Source organism: Dermacentor variabilis, chromosome 1 (assembly GCF_050947875.1).
Source record: "Dermacentor variabilis isolate Ectoservices chromosome 1, ASM5094787v1, whole genome shotgun sequence".
NCBI classification, from domain to species: domain Eukaryota; kingdom Metazoa; phylum Arthropoda; class Arachnida; order Ixodida; family Ixodidae; genus Dermacentor; species Dermacentor variabilis.
In genome coordinates, this window is record NC_134568.1 from 197352490 (window position 1) to 197376543 (window position 24054).

The 24054-nt window shown below is 47.1% G+C and overlaps 1 protein-coding gene across 9 annotated transcripts in view; it reads left to right on the top strand.

Moving 5' to 3' along the window:
• Nucleotides 1–24054, top strand: part of LOC142590546 (uncharacterized) — a 278657-nt gene that overhangs the window by 193616 nt on the left and 60987 nt on the right. For 7 of the 9 annotated variants that reach the window (XM_075702763.1, XM_075702757.1, XM_075702796.1 and 4 more), the window contains 4 exons: nucleotides 3380–3490; nucleotides 4381–4632; nucleotides 21395–21454; nucleotides 21766–21822. In XM_075702763.1, the coding sequence (XP_075558878.1) occupies nucleotides 3380–3490; nucleotides 4381–4632; nucleotides 21395–21454; nucleotides 21766–21822 (480 nt within the window). The remainder of the gene's footprint in view (nucleotides 1–3379; nucleotides 3491–4380; nucleotides 4633–21394; nucleotides 21455–21765; nucleotides 21823–24054) is intronic. The other 2 variants (XM_075702806.1, XM_075702815.1) reach the window with 2 other exon arrangements.

Genomic DNA, 24054 nt, shown 5'->3' on the forward strand with positions numbered 1-24054 from the left:
GCTCGGCTTCGGAAGTTGCCAACTTCATCTTTCAAGCTACCATTCTCCGCCATGGTGCTCCTCGGGTACTGCTGAGCGACCATGGAAGGGCCTTTCTCTCGCAACTTTTAAACAAAGTCCTGCGTGTCTCTGGTACCAGCCATAAAACTGCTTCGAGCTACCATTCACAGACTAACGGCTTGACAGAGCGATATGATCGCCTTATATATTCAACCTGACCACAAAAATTGGGACAAGCTTCTGCCGTTCGTCACTTTCGCCTACAATGCGGCCGTTCTGCACATCACCGGCTACTCGCCATTTTACCTAGTTTATGGACGGTCGCCTACTTTTCTCCAGATTTCTTTCTCGATTCTCCTGTCAACCCATCTACATCGTCTAGCGAAGAATTCATTTCACGACTCGCTCAGTGCCACCAGTGTGCTTGCATAAATACAACGGCCAGACAACAATCCCAAAAGATGATTTACGACACATTCTATCGCGTTGTGTCCTTCCGACCTGGTGACGAGGTACTCCTATAGATGCCCCTTTGCACTGCTGGTTTGTGTGACAAGTTCCCACCGCGATTTATTGGGCCATACATAACTATCATCGAGCAGACATCACTCATTGATTATCGCGTGACTGCTGTTGTCGGTGCAACAGACTGCCGTTGTCGCAGCACCGAGGTTGTTCACGTCTCATGCATGAAACCCTTCATGCGGCGTTCAACGCCTTGACCTGCGGCCAAGATGGCCGCTTCCATGTGGGGAGGAGAATTAGTGTGGGCGCTTATTACGCACGTCTTCATGTGTATACAGTCGAATCCGGATATATCAAATCGATGGGGATCAGAAAATAGTTTGGTATAGCGAAAATTCGATATACAGATATAGGCCAAAAAAGCACCGCAATCATAAAAAATTGTGGCTTACCGATTGGAACAGCCACGAATCACATAGCATGTGCACACAATATGAAAGCGCTTTATTTCACGGAAAAAAAATCACTAATTTTGGGCTGCTTTTTTCTCTGGGAAATGAAGTTTAAAACACTAGTCTCAGTCTTCTCGAGACTGTCCAGGTGCGAGAGCCCAGTGCCTTCCATTTCGCCGCAACAGCGCCGAATCAGGCTGAATGCTGACGCCAGTACAGTGACTGTGCACGGACGTGTTTCTTCGAAAACACAGTTGCCCTCGTCTTCGCTGGAATCGCCGTCTTGAATGCCAGCTATTCTGGCCACAATGTCCTCATCAGCGAGGTCGGCTACCGCTTGAACTTCGCTGTCAGCGTTAATGAAGTCATCAACAGTAACTTCAGACGGGACGGCACCGGGAAAATTGGACAAGTCGCGGAACGCGTCCTCGAAGCGCTCATTATCATCTAAAACTTCCGGACATTCATCTCCGGCCACTTCAAGGCCTGCCTTGCCGAAACAGTTGGCTACTGTGGCCTGCTTCACGTCGCCCCAAGCGCCGGTAATCATCTGGATCGCGCCGAGCAGGTCAATCTTGAGATCGGTTCCCATGCGGAGGTTTATGAGGAGCCGTTGAATAAGTCTCTTCCGATAGCCTACCTTGAATGCCTTTATGATACCCTGGTTGAGGGGCTGCAGTCTCGCTGTGGTGTTCGGCGGGAGAAACTTCAATTCAATGTGCTGCAGCTTGCAAGTCGTTTGATGGGCCGAACAGTTGTCTGCCAGAAGGCAAACTCGGCGGCCCAACTTGCCCAACTCAGCGTCCCAAGCCTGCAGCCGTTCAACAAAAAGTTGATGTGTCATCCAGGCCTTCCTATTACAGCCGTAGCGGACGGGAAGCTGTTTACAGTTCTTGAAGCTGCGCGGTGACTTGCTCTTCCCAATCACAAATGGCCATAGCTTGCACGAGCCGTCCATGTTGGCTGCAAGCAGCACCGACACTTGCACTTTGCTCATTTTACCGCTGTGGCATGAGGTTCCGCGAAGAGCGAGTGTCTTATTCGGCAACATTTGCCAAACGAGACCAGTTTCGTCTGCATTGAAGATTTCGGCAGGCGAAAACTTCTCAGTGATCTTCGGCCACTCCTCAGAAAGCCGCTGCTGACAGCCCCACTTTCGCCTGAAATGGCCTTTCCTACAGTGCCGTGGCGATTTTTAAACCGTTGCAGCCATCCAGTGCCACCGCAAAAGTTCTCTTCACCAAGAGCCGTAGCAAACCATTTGGCCTTTTCGATTAACATCAGGCCATCCACGGGAATATTTTTCGCTCAGATTTCAAGAAACCACGTGTAGAGTGCCTTTTCCACTTTGTCAAAAGCAGCAGGGCGCACACGACACACTCCCGAGCGACTTTCCTCACCTGCTTTAAGCTTGATGTCCTGCTTGTTTTTTAACAACATACTTAAAGTACTCCGCGGAATGCCGAATGTGTCTGCCATGGAGGACTTCTTTTTCTCCATTCTCGACATGTCGAATTACTTCAAGCTTTCTTGCAAAGTCCAGATTCTTCCTCTTTTTTTTTTTTTTTTTTTTTTTTTTTATGTCCGCGGATGCCATAGCTCACCAGATGACCGCAATCTCACACGCTAAAAACGGCACGTTGAAACAGAGGTATGCAAAACAAAACGCGCGATGCGCAGATGGAGCAGTCCGAGCGAAGCCTGTTCGAGCGGCAGTCAACGGGGCTGCGAAGGAACGACAAAGGGAAAAGAAAGAAGAGAGCGGGGAAAAATATCGGCGGAATATGCCGTCGGAGGTGCTGTGTTCGTTTTTTGAGCTCTCTCTGGCTCTCTTGTCTCCTCTGGCCCACGAGCGACCGTGCCGACCCCTCGCTCTCTCTCTCCCCCTTTTCCCAGGAAGCGTGGCTTAGAAACGTCGCCGCGTCTCCATGCCACGCACTCTCTTCGCTGAGCTCCAATGCCCTTGCCCAATGCACACGCCAGCGTTAGAGGAGGAGCCTGCTGACTGACTCTGCGGAAAGTTTTCCCCTGAGGACTGGACACAAATGTCTTTGGGAAAAGTGCACCTTCCAGGGGCGCGGTGCGGTGTTCGGTGTATCGAATGTCCGACGAAAATGGAATTCGATATACTACGCAATTGTCCTATACTTTTACATAGTATTTTCAAGGGGGTAATCTGTGTGTTCGATATAGCCAATAATTCGAAATATGCGGGTTCGATATATCCGGGTTCAACTGTATTATCATCATCCTACATTGATCGATCCTCATCTTCAGTTCCGTGGGATGATCATCATCATTGGGTGTGTGGCTTTGCTGGTTTGATGCCGAGTACTCATGCCAAATAAACGTCGCTCCAACAGAAACGTCATAGTGATAATTCCTGCATTTACCATTGCTTGCTGTGATTCAAAGAAAGAACAGTTTGTCTCATGGCACAGTTACCTTTCTTCATGGTGCAGCCGTTCCAGATCCCGGTCACCTGCTACTGCAGCTGCTGCTGCTGCACCGGCTGGAAGACCACGTGGCAATCAGCCCCCATCAAGGGGACCACCCATGTATGGCCCTCCAAGGTTGGTCCAACTCCACTCATGCACACCTTCTCACTGTAGTTCTATGCGGCACTGCAAAAGTCAGGAGCATAAAATGACACTTCTGCTTGTACATTGTGACTTAGCATTTAGTAGTTTAGAATAGTTCTTTCTGGGATGAAGGATCAAATGCATTTTGAGGTGGCAATTAGTCCCTTGTTAAATCATTGACTCCAGCCTGGGATGTCCCTTGTTCAATTACTGTTTATTTGGTCATGGGATGGTATCCTTTCTCATGATTTTATTAGCTGGCTGCAAGTTCTTTTCCAGTGCTGAGAATTTGAGGTGCGGCATAGCCATTTTAGGAAATAAGCACTATACTCGCAGACAACTTTTTTTGGCCATGATGGGAAAGCTACAGGGTCGGAGTTTCTGCATGTGTGTTACTGCACCAAGTAGTGCGCAAACGTTTGACAGTGCTTTTCATTGCTTGGAACCGACGGTGAATCAACACAGCTTCCACGCACGGTGGTTTCATGTTTTCCCAGACGCGGAAGGGAAAAGTCACAAAATAAGTAAACTTGTACATTCAGTGGTGTGTTTTGTCTTATTTAACTGTTGCTAATAAGGTGTTTCTGTTTTCTCTTCCCCACCTTAAACTAACGTGGATGAAAACGTGGGACTCTTTTCAGAAGCGCTCTTTCTTGTGCATGCTTTGCCTCCGTAGCTTTACCTTCATAGCTGCAGAAAGTTGTCCGTGAGTATAGTGTGCTGATTAAAATATTTAGATATACATAGTGTATTCATATCAGGAAGTTTGTATAGGCTTTCATACGAGCTTTATAACAGGTTAGCTTGAAAGGACAAATTCAGATTTTCACAGGGTGGCTGTTGAACATGGAGTATTATAGGTATTGTGTTTGTGCCTGCAGCCAAGTGCCGGGTAAGCAGGGAGGCGGTGGTGCTAGTGGTGGAACCAGTGGTGGAACCAGTGGTGGAACCAGTGGTGGCACAAGTGGGGGCACAAGTGGTGGCACAAGTGGTGGCACAAGTGGTGGCATAAGTGGTGCAAGGTCTCCTGTGCTGGACCGCCGAAAACAGTATAATCCTTCACCTCCTCCTAATACAACTCCTCTAAGTCCTCCCCGCAAGTCCCGGAGGAAAGCACCCAGCCCTCCACCAAGGTATTTTACTTACTGTGATAAACCATTTGTTGCTCTATGTTAAGAGTTCCAAATTTATTCGAGGCATTGGGCTGCTTAGAGGGTGCATAGAAAGGTTCCTGTGGATCACACTGAATTCTCTGTGAGGACAAGGGGTCATGGAAAGGAGCTGTCCAAGGCTAAAGCAGAGGCAGGGTTCAAATACTAATAGAATTCATGTGGGCTTTATATGTAATAGAGATGTTTGCCACATTTTTTAGACCTTGTTTACAGCGGAAATGCATGTTTTTGCACATACCTCACATGTTGGCATCAGTTGGGCCCTTGGCCTGCATATTTTGTGATGATGGTGTCTTCTAGCGAAACAAGGAATTAGAAAAAAAAAGCTTACAGCAAACATGCGGTACAATGGTGGTGCTGCCACGTGGAGTGAAAGAAAGGTATTTATCATGATTGTTATTGCAGCCGATGTATAGTGAAGCACGGAGCAACCTTACTTTGCAGCTTCATAATGTCACCCACAAATAGCTGCATTGTTGGTTCCTCAAATAATTATTTTAAATGTCCTCAGAACAAGTTTGGTTTATGGGATTCAAACTACCCAAAGAAACAACACTCTTTCAAGTTCACCTTCAATTTGACGGAAAAGGGCGCTAGAAAACCTGTATAATAGAAGGGTGGTCATTCCATGGTCAACTGTACCGACCTTGGCATTCGACCATCTGCAATTCTTTCCTAAAAAAAAATGTTCATGGAACTACCTTGTAGAGCACGAAAGTATGCACCTTAAAAAGTGTTGCCAAGAACTGCACTCCATTAATAAAAAATCAACACTTACTTTTCTCAAGAGACAAAAGAGAGGCCTTATGCCTAAAATTGCATTCAGCGATTATTAGCCGTTCCTTCATTCTTATTTAGTTGCTAAATAATGAAAAAGTGGTCTGTTTCGAATTTCTTTTTAAAAGAATGGCTTCATACAAAAACAAGAATTTTATGCAAGCTAAGTGCCCAGGAGCTGTACATTATACGCTACATGTTTTTAGGCATATACAGTAGAACCCCGCTGTTACGTTCCTCACTGCTGCATTTTCCCGGCTGCTACGTCGTTTTCATCTGGTCCCGGCATAGCTTCCATAGGATCCAATGTATAAGGAACCCCGCTGTTATGTAGTAGCTGTGAAAACGTTCCCGCATGATGCGTCGCAACCCGAACCCGCCTGGGCTAAAGTAGGCAACGCGCTCCAACCGCCATTTTGGTTTTTGACGAGTTTTGACCAGGCTTGGCCGGGCTTGGCTATGGAACTGGCTGCAAGAAGCCGCACGCCAGTTCGAGAGGCCGCCAATAGATGGCCATACGTGAAAAATGCTCTCACTATCACTGTGATTACGGTCACCGCATGGTTTGTTGGACGGGTCGACTCACGGAGGAAGGAAACTCGGGAGAGGCCCTGACGTCACTCTTTGTGAAGCTATAGCTAAAGGGAAGCCGGAAGTTGGCGTTGCTCCGCCTATCGGGCCAGCTCTCCTCTCTTGTTTACATTTCTCACGAAACTGTTGTAGCAGGTGGCAGAGTGACGGCACAGGTCGAGCTTCACGTAGAAGTCCCACCAGTGGTTGGTGGTCCGTGACCAATATAAACTCGCGGCCCAGCAGGTAGTCTGAAAACTTTGTTACTCCGAATACCAGTGCGAGCGCTTCCTTCTCAAGCTGAGACTAATTCTTTTCGGTGTGAACGTGCGTGAACGGAAGGCAATGGGCTTATCCAATTTTCCAATTCGGTGCGAGATTACGGCACCTAAACCCGAAGGTGACGCATCGCATTCCAAACGCACTGGTTGGTTGGGATCGAAATACGTCAGAACAGGCGAACTCAGAAGTGTTTGTTTAGCCTTGAGATATGAATTTTCCTGCGCCGTTCCCCAGTGCCATTTATGCTCTTTTTCAAGCAAAAGATACAACGGCGCCAGCATCGTTGACATGTGTGGCAAGAACCGGTGATAATAAGTCAACAGACCCAAAAACGAGCGCAGTTCGCTTACATTCGTAGGCCGTGGCGAGTCGCGTATTGCTGCTAAGTTCTTCTCAAGCGGATGCAAGCCGTCTTTGTCAATGCGATGGCCCAGGTAGACGATTGAATCTTTGCGAAAATGGAATTTTTCGGCCTTCAGCTTGATACCATTTTCTTGAAGCCTGCGCAAAACGTCCCGAAACACTGAGCCATTATCGCCTTGACGTTCCGCTATCAATACATCGTCCAAATACACCTGCACGGCTGGAAGACCGGCCAGGACCGTTTCCATGCGCTGCTGAAAAATCGCGGGAGCCGAGGCAACTCCAAACGGAAGACGGTTATAGCAGAACAACCCCTTGTGAGTGTTTATCACGGCCAACTTCCTTGCCTCCTCATACAATGGGAGTTGGTTATATGCATCCTTAAGGTCCAGTGTTGTGAAAAATGATCCCCCACGTAGCGACGCGAAAATGTCTTCAATGTTTGGTAAAGGGTACTGCTCAGTTATGCACGCAGCATTGATTGTGGTTTTGAAATCACCGCAGATGCGAAGGGAACCGTCTTTCTTCAGTACTGGTACGATTGGCGCCGCCCACTCAGAATGTGCTATGGGCGATAATATGCCTTGCTCTACTAAACGGTCCAGCTCAGTTTCCACTTTTTCACGAAGAGCATAAGGAATTGACCTCGCCTTGTGGAACTTCGGTTGGGCGCCTACTCGAATGTGGAATTTCACAGGTGGCCCCTGAATGTTTCCAAGTCCTGGCTCAAAAAGGGCAAGAAACTCGCTCCTGAGGCTGTCGGGACCTGCTGACGTCGATTGAACCGTAGCAAGAAACCTGGACGGCAAAAGCAAGAACACTTGGATTAAGTCCCTTCCACAAAGGCTGGGACCCGAGCAGCCTGTAACTATCAGTGTGGGAGGTACAGTCTTCCCCGCAAAATGGGCTTCAAGGTGCAGTTCACCGACAATGGGTAGCTTGCCCAAGTAACAGTTGAGTGTGTGTTTGCATTTCGATAAGCGTGGCCAACTCAGACGGTGCTTTAGATACACCTCCTGCGGAATGATAGAAAACGGTGATCCCATGTCAATAATCATGTTCAAGGGCACGCCACCCCAGCGGATAACTCTGCGGAACGCCTGGAGCAAAGATTTCTTTTCCCGTGATTCCTGCAATGTGAAGACTGATGAAATATCACCTTCCTCCGTTTCGGATACAGCGCTCTCATAATAAACTGCGTTAGCGACACCATCGCGCCTACGACAAGCCCGGAGCCCCGACTGGGAGCGGCATTTTCTTGCGAAATGACCAGTCTTCCGACAGCGAAAACACTGCTCCTTTTTGTGCAGACAGTCGCTTGCTTCGTGATCGTAGTTTCCGCAGCGTGCGCACTCAGTATGGCTTTGCTTATCTTTGGTGAAGGTCTGATATCGGCGCGATTTACTCGCTACAGTACACACCGCTGCCTCATTATCAGGTCTAGTCATGGCGCTTACTTCCAGTGCGGCTGTCTCGGCCGCTATGGCAATCGTTTCAGCTTGGGCAAGTGTGAGCTCAGTTATTTAAAGCAGCGTCTGCTGCACCGCCCGATTTCGGATGCCACAAACAATGTGGTCCCGTAACATACGGTCCAAACTGGTGCCAAAGTGACAATTATCCGCAAGCTTGCGTAGCTCAACAACATAGTCCCGGACAGATTCGCATGCAGCCTGATCCCTTGTAAAGAGCTTGTAACTTGCGGCAACCTCATTAGTCTTCGGCGCATAGTGGTTATTTGGGATGGTAAGTGCGTCCTTGTAACTCAGGGCGTTTACTTTCTGGGGGGGCGCACTGTCCAGCAAGAACGCCTACCGTCTTCGTTGACAGTGTCAAAACCAAGAGCGCCCTTTTCTTGTCATCTGTCTTAATATCATTTGCTTCAAAAAATGCCTCCAGTCGAGTCAAGTAAATATCCCACTTGATTTTCGTCGAAACTTGGGGTACCGAGGTTCGTAGCCAGGGCCATGACCGCCGATGCTCCGTAGACTCGATTACTTTCAGTACCCAGCAGGACTCCCAATGCTACCGAGACGCCACTGTTCGTGGTGGGGGCTCTGCGGGGTGGTCACCCTCGTCGCCACTGTTGTAGCGAGTGGCAGAGTGACGGAGACGATCCAAGAGCACGTACCGCACTGTTTTATTGCAGTGACAGTGAACTAGATATATAGGCTGCTTGCCTATGACGTAACATAAAAAGAACGAATCATGTTTGACACGTGTGGCACAGCACTTCGTATCAGAAACCACACCGCGCTGCGCGCAACCGGGCTGCTCGGACGCGCGCTCCGCAGCAATACTAAACAATCGTTAGCATGATTACGCCAAAGAGAGCAAAATTTCTCGCGGATATTCTTTCGTCCGTTGCCATTGCCGTGGCGCGGTGACGACGAGGAGCACGAGCCGCATGATGCCGGGGAGTTGCCAAATCCTAGCTTTGGAGAAGCCGTCGCGGCTCTGGACCTCCTCCGCAGGTACGTCGCACCTCACAGCGATGCTGACAGCAATGCGGCCTTCCAGGCTATTGAGAAACATGCAGCGATTTCTAGCGAGCGAAAGAAACGGCAAGCCACCATTCTGGACTTCTTTAAGGTCTAAGCGCACTCTGTGGAAATACATTGTCTATAGCTGAAGCTGCACTTTTTTCACTGATTTTCGGAACTTTCCTCACTGTTGTGTTTTCCCGGCTGTTACGTTTTTTTTCCTCGGTCCGGTGAAAAACGTATGAACGGGGTTCCACTGTATACCGTATTTACTCGCATAATGATCGCACTCGCGTAATGATCGCACCCCTGAATTTTGTTGTCAAAATTCAATTTTTTTTCTTTCCCGTATAATGATTGCACCCTGAACTTGTTGCAACAATATGCCGTGTGCCAAGTCTAGCTAATGATGATCGCGCTTACCATCTGTCAAATGCTACGCAAACAACTCTTGAGGACATACCAAGCTGTCTGCATGCACCCAACATTCTTAAGCAGATGCCCCATTTATTCCTTTCATCACTTTCCGCACTACCATGAAAAAAAAAAGCTGCAACCAAACTTGCCTCGGCTTTATTATTTGTAGGCTTTATAATGGTTTTGGTGAACAACAACAACATTAAAGGCGCCTTTCGTTCCTCTCGTCTGCACTCTTGGGCACGCAACAAATCACAAGCGGCAACAATAGTGGCCACGTTTACACTGATACGTTAGAAGTGTACGCTATTCATACGCTGATGCTTGTAATGCAGCTAAGATATTTGCCCAACTTTAGCGGAAACGTGCCGTACTAGGATAGGAGTGAAGACAAATGCCGCAGCTTCAGCAGCATGCCTGCCATGTGTTTTTACGTCACTGGCAGCTAAGCGCGCCCATCTCTGTTTCTGTCCCCTCAAAGTAGACATGGCTACGTTATTGTCGCAAACTTGCCGATATTAACGATATTATTCCTTACTGATACGGAAGAAACTGTTTCAATGTGCGTAATGCACTCACGAGAAGAAAAATAATCTCGTTCGGCTTGCTCCGCTGGGCGCCATTTTTGTTTTGGTGTCCCGCATTGACAACGGCAGCCGCCTGCTTGTTGACCCGTTGTCATCCCGCAGCAAACGCGGGATGAAAAAAGAAAATGTTGTAACGTGGTTTATTGAGCACTCAGAAACGTGACCGTCTCAATCGAGCGTCAGGTATCGAGAGCGCTAGCCCTTCTTCGTCGGCGGGCCTATGATGATAGTGCGTCCATAGGACGTGCCAGTCTTCATCGCTACAACTGCCCCCTGGAGAAGAAGGAGCCATCCTGGCGACTCAAGGAGAAGCGAGGACAAGGGGGTCATAATAGGGTTTAAGCCTCTGGACGTGCACTGTCTCGCGTCCGCGACACTTCAAGTTAGTAGATGGCGTTAGCGGCTCGATGACGTAGTTGACTGGTGTCGTCTATTGTATGACGCAGTAGGGACCATGGTATTGAGCAAGGAGTTTAGAGGATAGACCAGGGGTGCTTGAAGGTATCCACAGCCAGACTAGTGAGTCTGGCTGGTAGGTGCAGGAAGGTCGGTCATCATTGCGACTGAATTTTTGGAGACTCTGGTCTGCCGCCGTGAACGAACGGGCCAGCTGACGGCATTCCTCGACATACTTGGAGGCTTCAGACAGAGGCGTGCCCTCTGATGGGTTGGGCCAGTAGGGGAGAATGGTGTCGAGCGTACAGGTAGGTTCACGGCCATATACGAGAAAGAATGGTGAAAATCCCGTTGTGGCCTGTGAAACAGTGTTATAGGCGTACATAACATGGCAAAACAAGGTCCCAGTTGGTATGATCCAATGTAATGTACATGAATAGCATGTTGCCCAAAGGACAATTGAACCGTTCTTTTATGCCATTTGTTTGCAGATGATGAGCTGTATTGGTGCGATGGACGGTATGGCACTCGGTCAGAAGGGTCAACAGAAACGCACGCCCTCTGTCACTCAGAAGTTCCCGCGGTGCCCCATGACACAGTATGAAGTGATGCAGGAGGGAGGACGCAATGTCGCGGGCTGTCACTGTTTGCAGGGCTGCAGTTTCTGCATAGCGGGTGAAGAGGTCGACAGCGACTATAATCCACCGATTGCCAGCTGATGTGCAGGGAAGAGGATCGTAGAGATCGATGCCGACGCGGTCGAATGGTCGAGACAGACAAGGAATGGGCTGCAAAGGACCAGAAGGACGAAGGGCAGGAAGCTTGCATCGTTGGCATGCTGTGCACGAGCGAATGTACTTTCGCACAAAAGTATACATGCCATGCCAATAAAAGCGGGAGCGAAGCCTGGCGTAAGTCTTGAAGAGGCCGGCATGGGCACATTGCGGCTCTGAATGGAGAGTGGAGCATACATCTGTGCGCATATGGCGGGGGACGACTAATAACCATTTGCGGCCATCGGAAGCGTAATTTCGACGATAGAGAACATCATCCCGCAATTCAAAATGAGAAGCTTGGCAGCAGATAGCGCGTGAAGGGCGTGTTGTCGAAGTTTCAGAAATGCAATCCATAAGTGCCGCAATCCAGGGATCTTTGCATTGCTCCACAGCCATGTTGACATGCACAGGCGACGAAAACACCGATTTGATGACTGAAATGCAAGTCATGTCACTTGGTGTGGGTGACCGAGAGAGGGCATCCGCGTCGGTGTGTTTATGGCCAGACCGGTAAATGACGCGTATGTGGAAGTCTTGTAACCGTAGAGCCCATTGCGCAAGGCGGCCAGACGGATCTTTTAAAGTCGATAACCAACATAGAGCATGGTGATCTGTAACGACATCGAAGGGGGGCCCGTATAGGTAGGGTCGGAATTTTCCAAGGGCCCAGATGATAGCCAGGCACTCCTTTTCGGTGACGGAGTAGTTGGATTCCGCTTTCGTTAGTGTTCTGCTAGCGTAGGCTACTACGTATTCATCATGCCCACTTTTTCGCTGCGCAAGCACGGTACCAAGTCCTACGCCGCTGACGTCGGTGTGGACTTCCGTGGGGGCCACGGGGTCGAAAGGGCGCAGTACGGGAGGTGAATTGAGCAAACGCCGCATTGTTTCAAAAGCATCGTCGCAACTGTGGTCCAAGTAGAAAGTCGCGTGTCACCGCGAAGCAGCTGAGTCAAGGGAACAATGATAGAAGCGAAATTCCGGATAAAACAATGAAAGTAGGAGCGTTGAAAGTAGGGCGTTGCAAAGCCCAAACGGCATAACGTTGAATTCATATAGGCCATCTGGGGTCATGAAGGCTGTCTTCGGGCGATCGGCAGGATTCTTAGGCACTTGCCAATAGCCTGAGCGTAAATCGAGCGAAGAAAAATACTCTGCGCCTTGCAAACAATCCAGAGCATCGTCGATGCGCGGTATAGGATAGACGTCTTTGCGAGTTATCTTATTAAGACGGCGGTAGTCGACGCAAAATCGAATTGAGCAATCTTTTTTTCTTAACCAGGACTACAGGTGACGCCCAGGGACTATTAGAGGGTGGAACCACTCCACGCTCAAGCATTTCGTTTACTTTATTTTCAATAACACGGTGCTCCGCGGGTGATACACGATAAGGCCTCTGGCGCAGTGGTGCGTGGGTGCCGGTGTTGATCTCGTGATGTACAGTCGATGTGCGGCCTAGTGGGGCTTGTTGACAGTTGAACGTAGATTGGTATTTCAGTTGAAGGCTGAGAAGCTGCGAACACTGTGTAGGGCTCAGGAGGGCATCTACTGAGCTGTGGAAGACGTCTTGCGTAGGCTGGGGACAAGGCAAGCTATGAGTCAACGAGTTCACGTCTGAATAGGTGTTGTCAAGAGGTGTGTCAAAGATGGTCACTGAGTCGGCAGGCTTAAGACGTTCAAGGCACTCGCCACGGCGTAAGACGAGGGACGTGGCCTTAGCATTGGAAATGAGCAGTCGCGTGCAGCCACCACTGACAGTTAGGACAGCGAAGGGAAGGGAACATCGTCGGTGAACAAAAATGTCTGATGGGACAAACAGGGCAGTAGTGCCAGTGGCAAAAGTAGAGCGGGCATTTGCAATCGCAAAAGAGTGCGGAGGGATCGTGATATCTTCTGCAACGGCCAGTTTGTCACGAAAATCATCAAGGTCGTGTAAACGGGTATTGGAAGAAAATTCAACTTCAACACGAGAACAATCAACGATGGCCTGATGGTCGGAAGTCCCACCCCCAAGATGACGACGAATGAACAGGATGAGAGGACGAGGAACTCGACTGTATACGTGTCTCCTTGAATGGCGATGCGGGCGGTACATGCGGCAACAGGGGTAATGCACCGGGAACTTGCTCTCCGGAGTGACAGCACAGATAAGGGCATCATTACTTTTCGAAGCTTGCGGCAAAGTTCTTCCGTAACTACTGAAACAGCGGCGCCTGTGTCGACTAATGCCAGTGTGACGACTCCTTCTACAGATACTTTGATTACGTTCGTCGGAAAAAAGTGAGGCTTTGTGTGGTTCGACTGGAACGCAGTTTTCGCCTCTTGAACAGCGGTAGCTAGTTTTCCTGCACCGATGGGGCCAGACGCCGCCGCATGGGGGAAAGTGAGCGGTGACGAGGGGATGGCGAGTGACGATTGTGGGCAGAAGGAATGACGTTGCTCGAAGACTGCAAGTGCAAGTCATTTGGTGGCGAGGACGAAGCTGGCGAAACATAGGAGCGGACAGTTTGGTCATTACCTTGAATCCATAAGCAATGGCGACAGTGCCGTGCCACGTGACCAGGGATTCCACAGAAGCACACTGGGCGATTGTCGGGTGTACTCCAGGGTCCCGTGCTAGCTGGTTATCTGGTGGTGTACACTGAAGGGATTGGACGTGGCGGTGCAGCAAACAGTGGTGCTGAAAAAGTCGATGGAGGTGGTGGTGCTGCAACCTCGGCATAGCTTAGAGATACAGGCAATGGTGGCACTGCACGAGGGGACTAAATAGCTTCGGACACATGTTCCTGGAGCATCTGACACAACATAGGAGCCAAGGACGGCGTAGGCCCTGGGACGGCGGTGAGTAGGGATAGCTGGCGGGCGACTTCGGAGCGTATAAATTCCTTGATTTCGCCGAGCAGATGGTCATTGTTAGTCACAGCGGCTAAACTTGCAATGTAAGTATCGGGGATCAAATAATGTCGAGTGAGTAGACGTTGCCTCCTGAGTTTGTCATAGCTTTGACAAAATTCAGCGACTTCGACCACGGTTCGCGGGCTTTTCGAGGGGAGCATTTGGAATGCGTCATCTTCGATGCCCTTCATTACGTGACAGATCTTGTCAGACTCGGTCATCGATGGATCGACGCACTTGCAAAGGTCCACAACATCTTCTATGTACTTGGTGAAGTTTTCACCGGGTTGCTGGGAACAGCTGCGCAAGCGCTCTTCGGCACGGAGCTTCTGCACCTCAGGGCGACCGAAGACTTGCGTAATGCGCCCCTTGAAATCTGGCTAGGTGCTGAGGTCGGGAGTCATGGTTGTGTTACCACACGCTAGCGACACCCATGAGCTATAAGTTCACGTAACTTAGCTTCGCAGCATCGTCCCATTTATTGTGGGCACTCACCCGCTCATATATCGAGAGCCAATCTTCTACGTCGTATTCGTCGGAACCGCTGAAGATGGCAGGATTGGGTTGGCGCACTCAGCCATGACAAATCAATGTTGGCGATGCCAGAGGTGTTGTTTGGCTGGCGTTGTCAGGCATGATGACTGGCAGTGTCCGATTACGTAGTTCCAGGGTGGTTAGGGAAGTACTACCCAGCACCTCCACCAACTATGTAACGCGGTTTATTGAGCACTCAGAAACACGAGCATCTCAGTCGAGCGTCGGACACCTAGAGCGCGAGCCCTTCTTCGTCGGCAGGCCGATGATGATAGTGCGTCCATAGGGCGCACCAATCTTCTTCGCTACAATGTTTGTTTTCGGGGGAAATTTAACCCGTGTAATGATCGCACCCCTGAATTTGCATTAATGTTTTTGACAAAAAGGTGCGACCATTATGCGAGTAAATACGGCATTGCAAAGCGATGCGCACAGGCGATGATAAACATGCAAGAAACTCATTTTTGGCCTATGTTTAGCTGCCAATTGAACACTGAGGCAGTTTTAGTAAAAATAGGCTATGGCGCTTCTAACAGCGCATCATATTGTTTCGAAACTGAGAAAGCTTTAATGAATTATTTTTTTGCTTTAAGGTAGAAAAAAAAATGTCCGACGATTACAATACTTCCTAATGCAAAAATTGGAGTGCAGCTCGATACGTGTTTTCATTTCACAGTATATTGAGGCAAAGAATTTGAGCCCAAAATCACTGCACCAACTGGCAGTAGGCCAGTGTCAGCACCTTTGCAGATGGAGGGGCAGTATGGGAAAGCTGGCATGATGAAGCGGCGTTGGAGCCAACTGTGGAAAAAGAAGGCGAACCTGTGAACAGTTGCACGAGGCGCGTTCGCGCAGTTATGCCGAGGGATGCTGACACTCAACCCAGGATCGGGCGCCTAAGAGCTGCGCTCTGAAAGATTTGTGAAATCGTCTCCTGCCTCAAAATTGCATCTGTTTGGTCTTCACCACAAAGCCTCTTTGTGGTAAATATAAAATTTAGATGTGTATATAGAAAGCCCTCACTGTTTGTAGGTTGATTTCTTCACTGCTGGGTGTAACAAGCATGTGACGCTCCCTCGGGCATAATCTTCGTTGGCCCGCCAGGCTCGGTAGGCAACATTGGTCACCGCACTGCAATAAAAACCGACGAGCACAGCTGCTCGGCGGTGAGTCATCGTTCAGCACCACCACACTGTGGAGCATCCGTCTAACGGAGGGTGCCTCGAGCTCTCCCTCGTTCACAAACCCGGGCGGATCGTGACACTGGGTGGAAAAAAAAAAGTTAACTTTTTTCACACGAAGATGGTGGGGTGTGAACAGCGCCAGTCAAGCATAAGTACAACCCCATGTCGGTGTCTGCTGTTGACCTGTTCGGCGTCTTCACCTGGCAACAGGAAGGGCATTGACATCTTTGTGTTTCTATAAAACTACCTGCACTGAAAACTTAAGGTTGGGAAAGGTACAATATTTAGCAGAAATATATATTACATTATCATAACTAATATTATGAGTCAACACAGTCTTGTTAGAACATCCTTGGTGAATGACATTAGGCTTTACCAAGATGAATTTCAGAATTAAGTGCCTAATACAAAATAGATGACTCTCTAATATTCTCACTGACATAAAAAAAAATTTCTCTCTGCACTGCACGCACATCAGTGCGTGTGTGTCATTGGGTGCTCTCTACTTCTTTTAAGTTACAGTCGGACGCCTCTACAACAAAATTACATGTGTTACGAAGGAATAGTTCTGTCCAAGTTCTATTGTGAGCTGCGCAGTGTACATTTACAATGAAGTGACCAGCATAATGAATGGTTTGGGACTTCATTATAAAGGCGTTCAACTGTACTTTTAAAGTTTAAATTATTGACTGCTAGTGAAATTACTTTTAAACATTTTTAAAATATAGTTTATTCTTTTATTTTTTATATCTCTAAATTTTAGTGAGTATTTTTGGTTTAAAGTGAAAACAATAATAACAACATAACAAGGAAGTGGAATTTTTTCCGGAATGTGATTTTATTCAAAAATGGACCACCATGGAAGCCAATTTACCAGACACTGAAGGCGACGATCAGCGTGAAGCTGTGAACACCCTCAAGGCGCTCCCACACAGAGCATTGTGAGGTGAAGGTGACGCATATTAGCGCACTGCCCCAAGCTTGCCGCTCAAGCAAAAGTAGAAGTGGGGAGGGGGATCTCTGGTTTTGACCAAGCATTCTTCCCGCTTTGGCCACTGCAGCGCATCAACTGGAGAAGAGCACTGATGGGGGGGGGCTATGTAGGGTTTCATCTACCTATTCTACCATTTGCTGTGGCTCTTTACTTCTAGGATGCTACGAATAAAGTCTTCTTCTATTTGTGTTTGAAATTTAAATGCACTCACTCTTCATTCCTGTACAGTCACATCACAATAGGGGTGCTGTCTCCTTGCTAGATTTATACTTTAAAACTTTGTTATTCTCTGCATTCGATACAACTGCAGTAATACAGAGCAGGATATACAATTAGACTGCACATTCTAGACTAAAAGGAAATTGGGAAATAGATGTACATCGAAAGAAACTGATAACCTGAATTCAAAAAAATTATACACCAAGAAGGGCCAGTGAAATTTATTATGTTCGCTGACAAAAAAAAAATCTGCAAATGAAAACCGAAAAAAGTATGTTGAATATCGGGAAAGAAAAATGTAATAACACAGATGTCTCTTATAATGCAGCATTTTATAAAACATAAGACATGCCTACACATAAAAAAAAAGTATTTGCTTTTCTTTCTGATATGGGACGATGGTGTTGTACTCTAGCGAAAAAGTTGTTTCCTACGATACCTTCCGGGAGCACAGTGGCGCCAATGTTCTTTCGCTCCACTCCAATTTTCCGGACTATTTGCAGTGACTGTAGGTCCGAAACCGCTATAATCTAAGCCACCACTGCCGCCATTTTAATTAGCTCGCCGCCTCAAACCAGCGCTCTCGCACATAGATCCGTTGGCAGCCGTAGCCACCACCGCGGCAACGCTGGGCCTAGCTGCTTCAACGTTCGCTATTAAGCTTCTTGCTGTTGGTTGTCGTGTTTTTCATTGAAAGAATTCGCTGCTGTCAGCAATGGCACAGATTCCGCCTCTGTGGTCCTCGCGATTGGCTTCGAAGCTTGAAAAGCACAATGCGTTGCATAATGCCAGTTCCCGAAAGTCAGCTTTGCCTCTGTACAGAACTGTTACGCTGTGAAGCATACACAAAAGTATTTGCGGTGAAGCATAACAAGCGTGGGAAGGGCCAATTGTCACGGGACACAGTATGTATTCATTAATTATACATGCGTGCACCCTGCATCTCCTGTCACAGTGCGAGCTCTGATATGCCTAATAAGTACACTGGTAGGCCTTCAGAGCTTTTTCAGATGTGCCTGTGGTGATTTGAGCCCTTAAGGGCAGTAAAAGATATGCATTCATTTTTTTCGAGCTGCCCGTTTTTTTTACGTTTCGTGGCCCCTAGCGAGTCCGAAAAATCTGACATTTGTACAACTGTCAAAGAGGATGCTTCAAATGGTCTGTGTGGTGAACGTGTAGTGGAAGGAGGAGGAGTGGAAAAACAGAAAGGACCTATGCGTTGATGAATGAACGGGAAAGGAAGCATGCCGCTGCTTCTTTGAAGGAGCTTGAGCTCAAAAAACAGTGTTGGCATACGCGGAGATGCAGGTGTCCCTCATCCAAACCAAAATAAACTCTTTAAAGCGGTGAAACGCAACACTGAGGCGTCGTGCACGGTCTGAGAGTATGTCAGGACAGTTGAGGTTGACTTACCAGCTGTTGTAAGAGAATCTCACTTGTGGCAAAGTTCGGGCCTCATACCAATGAGCTTGCTATCATTTGATAGAAATAGCTTATATGCGAAAATATTTTATTCTGTATGCATCTCCTTTTTATTCGTATTTGAGAATGTTTGACTCTATTTGCAATGGGTATTACCATTTTTTAAGGTATTATTATTCGCTATGCATTTTACTAACCCCTACCTTCTGTTTTCTTTTGGAATAAAATAAATACTACTCCTTACTATTCAAACTGGATTTAGTTGTTTTTTATTTATAGAGGGGGACAGCATCAGGCAACAGGGTGTCAAGCCCATCTTGACATAAAACAAAGTTCTGTGTCACTCAGGAAATGTTGCAAAGGCACTCAGGGAAAACCTGGAAAACTCAGGGAATTTGAATATGTCAGCTTGGCAGACACCCTGAAGGCATATGAGCAGAGAGATGCACATATTTACATTGTCAAACATACACATTTCGCACCACGCCGACTGCCATGTAATTCTATGTGTATCTTTGACTGTTCACATTCCAGGGGGTTCCACTTAATTTTTTTGTGTGTTGCCTGGTGCAGCCTAACCAAAGTGTTAACTTGCAATGGAGAGGGGACAGCCGCATGTGCATGCATAATTAATGCACGAGTGGTGGATCCTCTCGTTTTTGGTCCCCTTTAGTCACCTTCCATCCCTACGGGTCGGGTGTTTACCAGGGCATCCCAGACTGCTTGCTATCCCCCTTTTAGTATAGGCTTAGGCATTCCTGGCCTACGTATAACACCTGCTTTCTACGTATGGGGAATGGCAAAAGTGGGCAGGCTCATAGGACGTTTTCCACCAACGTGCCTATTATTATCGCAGACAATGGGTCGTTTGTCGTTGTACTCTGGATGCCAACTATCAACTGCGCACACAGTAGGCTTAAACTGTGCATTCTCGCCCTGTATTGGAAAAGAAAGTTTCTGGCTTTACATGGAAATTTTCGACTTGCCTGACATATAATGCTACCCATGAAAAAATATTTTGAAAGTGTAGCAAAACCTAAGCAGTACATTGTTACACAGAAGCTTGGCACAGTAAAGATCATGTATTTTATCGTAATTTATTTTACAAAAAAGGACTTGCTATGCAGTCAAACCTCGATATAACCAAGTTGTGCTTGTGGCAAAAAACTTCGTTAGTTGACGAATTTGGTTATAATTCGAGGTTTTAAAGTCTCACAAATAAAAATAGTTTCTCAAATTATTTGGATAGTACCTTGTCATTAAGTACTTTTAAACAATTCATAAGAAGGTTAGGTCATAATGGCGCAGTTATGAGTGCTTCTGCATGCAGTGCAGATTGTGCCGGGAGCGGTGCATCAGCGCAGCTCATGGCAACCGAGATTAGCATGTGTTGTGTTGCATGGCACTATAAATCTTGTACACCATGGCTGACCACGCCTAGTGCTTGCAGCCATCATTAGGTGGCACCCACAATTTAAAAACAAAAGTATAAAAATATTTTAATATTCATCCCGAGAAAAAAATGTCGCAGTTTCTCCAGAAGGGTGAAGCATTGATGGCGGTAGCAGATTATATGAAGTATAATTCCTAGTCTTATCGGTGTCGTGCACGCTCAGGCAAACAGGTCTCACTAAATTACCATGAACACTTGCTGTCATAGTGCAATTGAACGCTTCCACCCTGTCTGAGAAACTTGAGATTGCGTGACTGCCAATGCCAGAGGCACGGGAACACAGTGTGCATTAAAAAACCAACAGTCTCGGCTTTACCTTTACACTTGTCCAAGGTTACCTCCAAGATATGACTCGGGGCCTGTGTATATACACCTATGCACAACCACAGCAAGGGTAGAGGAGATGTGTGCGCAAAGTGGAGAGGGCGGATGGAGGTGCGCATCTTCTACCATTCGCACATGCTTAATCAGGTTACCGCATGGTCACCACCTCTCCACCTCCCTTACGCTAAACGAATCGTCAGCCCTTCATGTTTCTCTGAGTGCTGCGAGCTGCTGTACACCCCACAGCCTCCGCAAGTTGTTTACCAACGCAGCAAATGGCGCAGCTGTGTTTGCTGCATACCACGGCCTGACACATGACACGGCGTTTTCCTGTGAAAGCTTTTCATGCGAAAGGATGCTTGGAAATAACTTTTGCCTCTGGCAACATTTTTATGATTTTTATTAGGCTTACCAGCCATACAGGCTCCAAGTACATGCTTGCAATGGACGAGAACATCGTTAAATCAAAACTTCGTCACCAAATTACTTTATCAAATCGCAATAAAAAAACATGGTTTTCAATATAACTAAGATAGGGAAGTGAAAATAGTTCGCTATATCCATGTTCGTTACATTGAGGTTTGTCTGACAGGTTGATACGGTTTTATGGCCAGCTAGAAGTGTCTGGTAAATGTGGTACTTTTTTCTCCCTTAGTATAAAAAATAGTAATATGAGTGAGAGTGTGATGTTTGCTTGCACACTTGCACACACACATAGCCACCACATGCACAGAACACACAAAAGTGATTCTGCTGTCCTACATTGTTTGCAAGGAAAATCTTGCTTACTTATAATGTATGGCCTCCTTTCTTTTTGTCTGGCTAAAATCTTCCTTCTTTCTCTCTGTCTTTGTTATGATGTACATCAAAGAATTAATTAAATGACGTGAGCATTCATGGATAATGGAATTGAAATTGAGTGCATATCCAGTAGAAGTTCATTTGCTTGTGTTGCATGAGTATTATATGGCTAAAGAGTACTGTACTTTAACTGGAAGAGAGGCAGGGGGTGTGGCTTTTCATTAGCCATTTGTGGTTGCTCTTGTGCAGCAAACAGAAAAAGTCACGGAGTGGTAGCTTCTCTGCAAGCTCCTCGCGATCTCGCAGTCGGTGAGTTAGTCTTCTTTTTTCATCCCTCATGTTTTCTGCTTTTTTTAGTGTCAGCTGGGCATTATATCTAACTTTGCTGATTACATACACTTCAGTTATTGACTGCAGCTAATGGCTGCAGATGTGAAATCCAGACATAGTTGCATGCAGTTGGCTGCGAGACATTTGTTGCACCTTTGTATGTTTTCTTCCATTTTATTTTGAACACATGTAAAAATGTACATTGTTTGGTTGAATGAAACTAGTTGTAACTGTGGTACAGATTTGTGAACTCTATGATAAATGGCTTTTTTTTTCCCTTTTCTTTTTAGGCATACAATATTTTCTAAGGGAGGGACACTTGAAACAAAGAAACGTTTCATGGTCACGTAAGCTACAGCAAATTTTGGGTGTATTGCGCTGGTTGATGCACATGTTAACAGGCTTGGTATACATGGTTAGTTTGTTAGTATTAAAGGTAACAATAAAAAGCCTTGTTGGGTGCAACGGGAAAGGCAGCTACTCTAGAACCTCATTGATATGGCCCCATTTCATAGGATTTCCCGGCGCCGACATTTGCAATAGAGAACACAGAAAATTACTAATAGTTATGCTTCTTTTTTACTGGTTAATACGTATCCAGAAAACATGATTTTTTGCCACCAACGCAACGCTCGGTAAAGTGCCAAACTGTGATCGTTTGATACCTTTTTTGGCTGCTAGATCCGATGTGAATAAGAAAAGGCACGAGGCACATGTGATTGAGAGCAGTAAGCACCCACCATGGCAGCTTTCCCACAGTACTTACCTATCCGTGTCGCGTGCAAATGCCAGTACACGCTCGAATTCCTTTTCCGGTACCACAATATCTCACAGGTCGTCACACATTGCATTCATAGCTATTGCCACCAACCATATTGCAATAAGCTTATTCACCTGTCTGTTACGCAGTGCCATAGGTCGCCCAGTGTGTGAGAATACTCACTCACCATAATTTTTCCAGGCCCTGCACTCACGTTCACGCTCACCTCCACTCACTCACTCGCACTCACCTCCACTCACACTCACTCGCACTCACCTCCGCTCACACTCACTCACAGTCACTTCCACTCACACGCGCTGGCCCTCACTTGCACTCGCCTCCGCTCACACTAACTGGCACTCACTCGCACCCACCTCTGTTCACTCACTTGCACTCATCTCTGCTCAACCTCACTCACAGTCACCTCCACTCACACGCGCTGGCCCTCACTCGCACTCATCTCCACTCACACTCGCTGGCCCTCGCTCACACTAACTGGCACTCACTCGCACTCACCTCTGTTCACTCACTCGCACTCATCTCCACTCACACTCATTGGCCCTCACTCGCACTCACACTCACCTCCGCTCACCCTCACTCAGTCACCTCCACTCACACGCGCTGGCCCTCACTCGCACTCATCTCCACTCACACTCGCTGGCCCTCGCTCGCACTCACCTCCGCTCACACTCGCTGGCCCTCGCTCGCACTCACCTCCGCTCACACTCACTGGCACTCAAGTCCACTCACACTCATTGGCACTCACTCGCACTCATCTCCACTCACAGTCTCTGTAACTCACTCACACTCGCGCCTTTGAAATGAATGGGAGTGAAACGTGAGTGAGTGTGCCGCTCTCTGCTGCTCACAATTCGTGTATATTCATAACGAAGCTTCCAATTTAACATCTGTTACACCTGGAGTGTGCCAAGGAAGGGTTTTGGGCCCAGTTTTGTTTTTAATATACATAAACGATTTGCCTTCCCGATTACATGGTAACATCTGTCTATTCACTGACAATTGTTTTTCGTACCGCGAAATTGATTGCAATGATGATCACGATATACAAAATTCTACTTTTTCTTGGTGTCAGGAGTGAAACATCAGTAATGCTAGCACTAAACAGAAAGAAACAGATACATGTATCTGATTTTACAAACATTATTAATGACACACCTATCACTTGTGTATTTCAGGCTAAATATTTAGGTGTCATTTTAACGCTCACTATCCGACCAGAAACCCATGTTAACAACGTAAACTCAAGTGGAAATTAACATGCTGAGCACTAAAGCGACTCATCTTTTTGAGAAGACGACTTCATCTCACGATCGCAGATACAAATATGCTGGCCTACAAAATGCTTGTTCGACCGTGCTGGAGTACGCCAGTATTGTTTGATTTGCGTACACAAAAGGACTCGTAAGAGGGGGTGCAGAGGAAGGCCATTAGGTTCATATATAATAAATAGAAGATAACGGATTCATCGAGTGAATTATTAAAAAGAGCTGGTTTATTACCACGGCAAAGTAGGGCAGAACTAGTACCACTAAAGTTTTTGTTTCAATTTATTCATGGTGAAAAAAACATTGACACATCCCTACGAAGTTCTTCGAATCGTTCTAGGTTAACATGCCACAAGCACTCTCGAACACCTAATGAATACACCTTTAATTCAAATTGCTTTAAATAATAATGTTGCCTTAAAACAATTAGGGAATGGAATTAACTTAGTCCTTCCGTTATTAACGCTTTATATTTAAATAACTTCATGACTTCGAGCGGCCACCAACTTCAACAGCGTTCGCTCCGAGCTTGC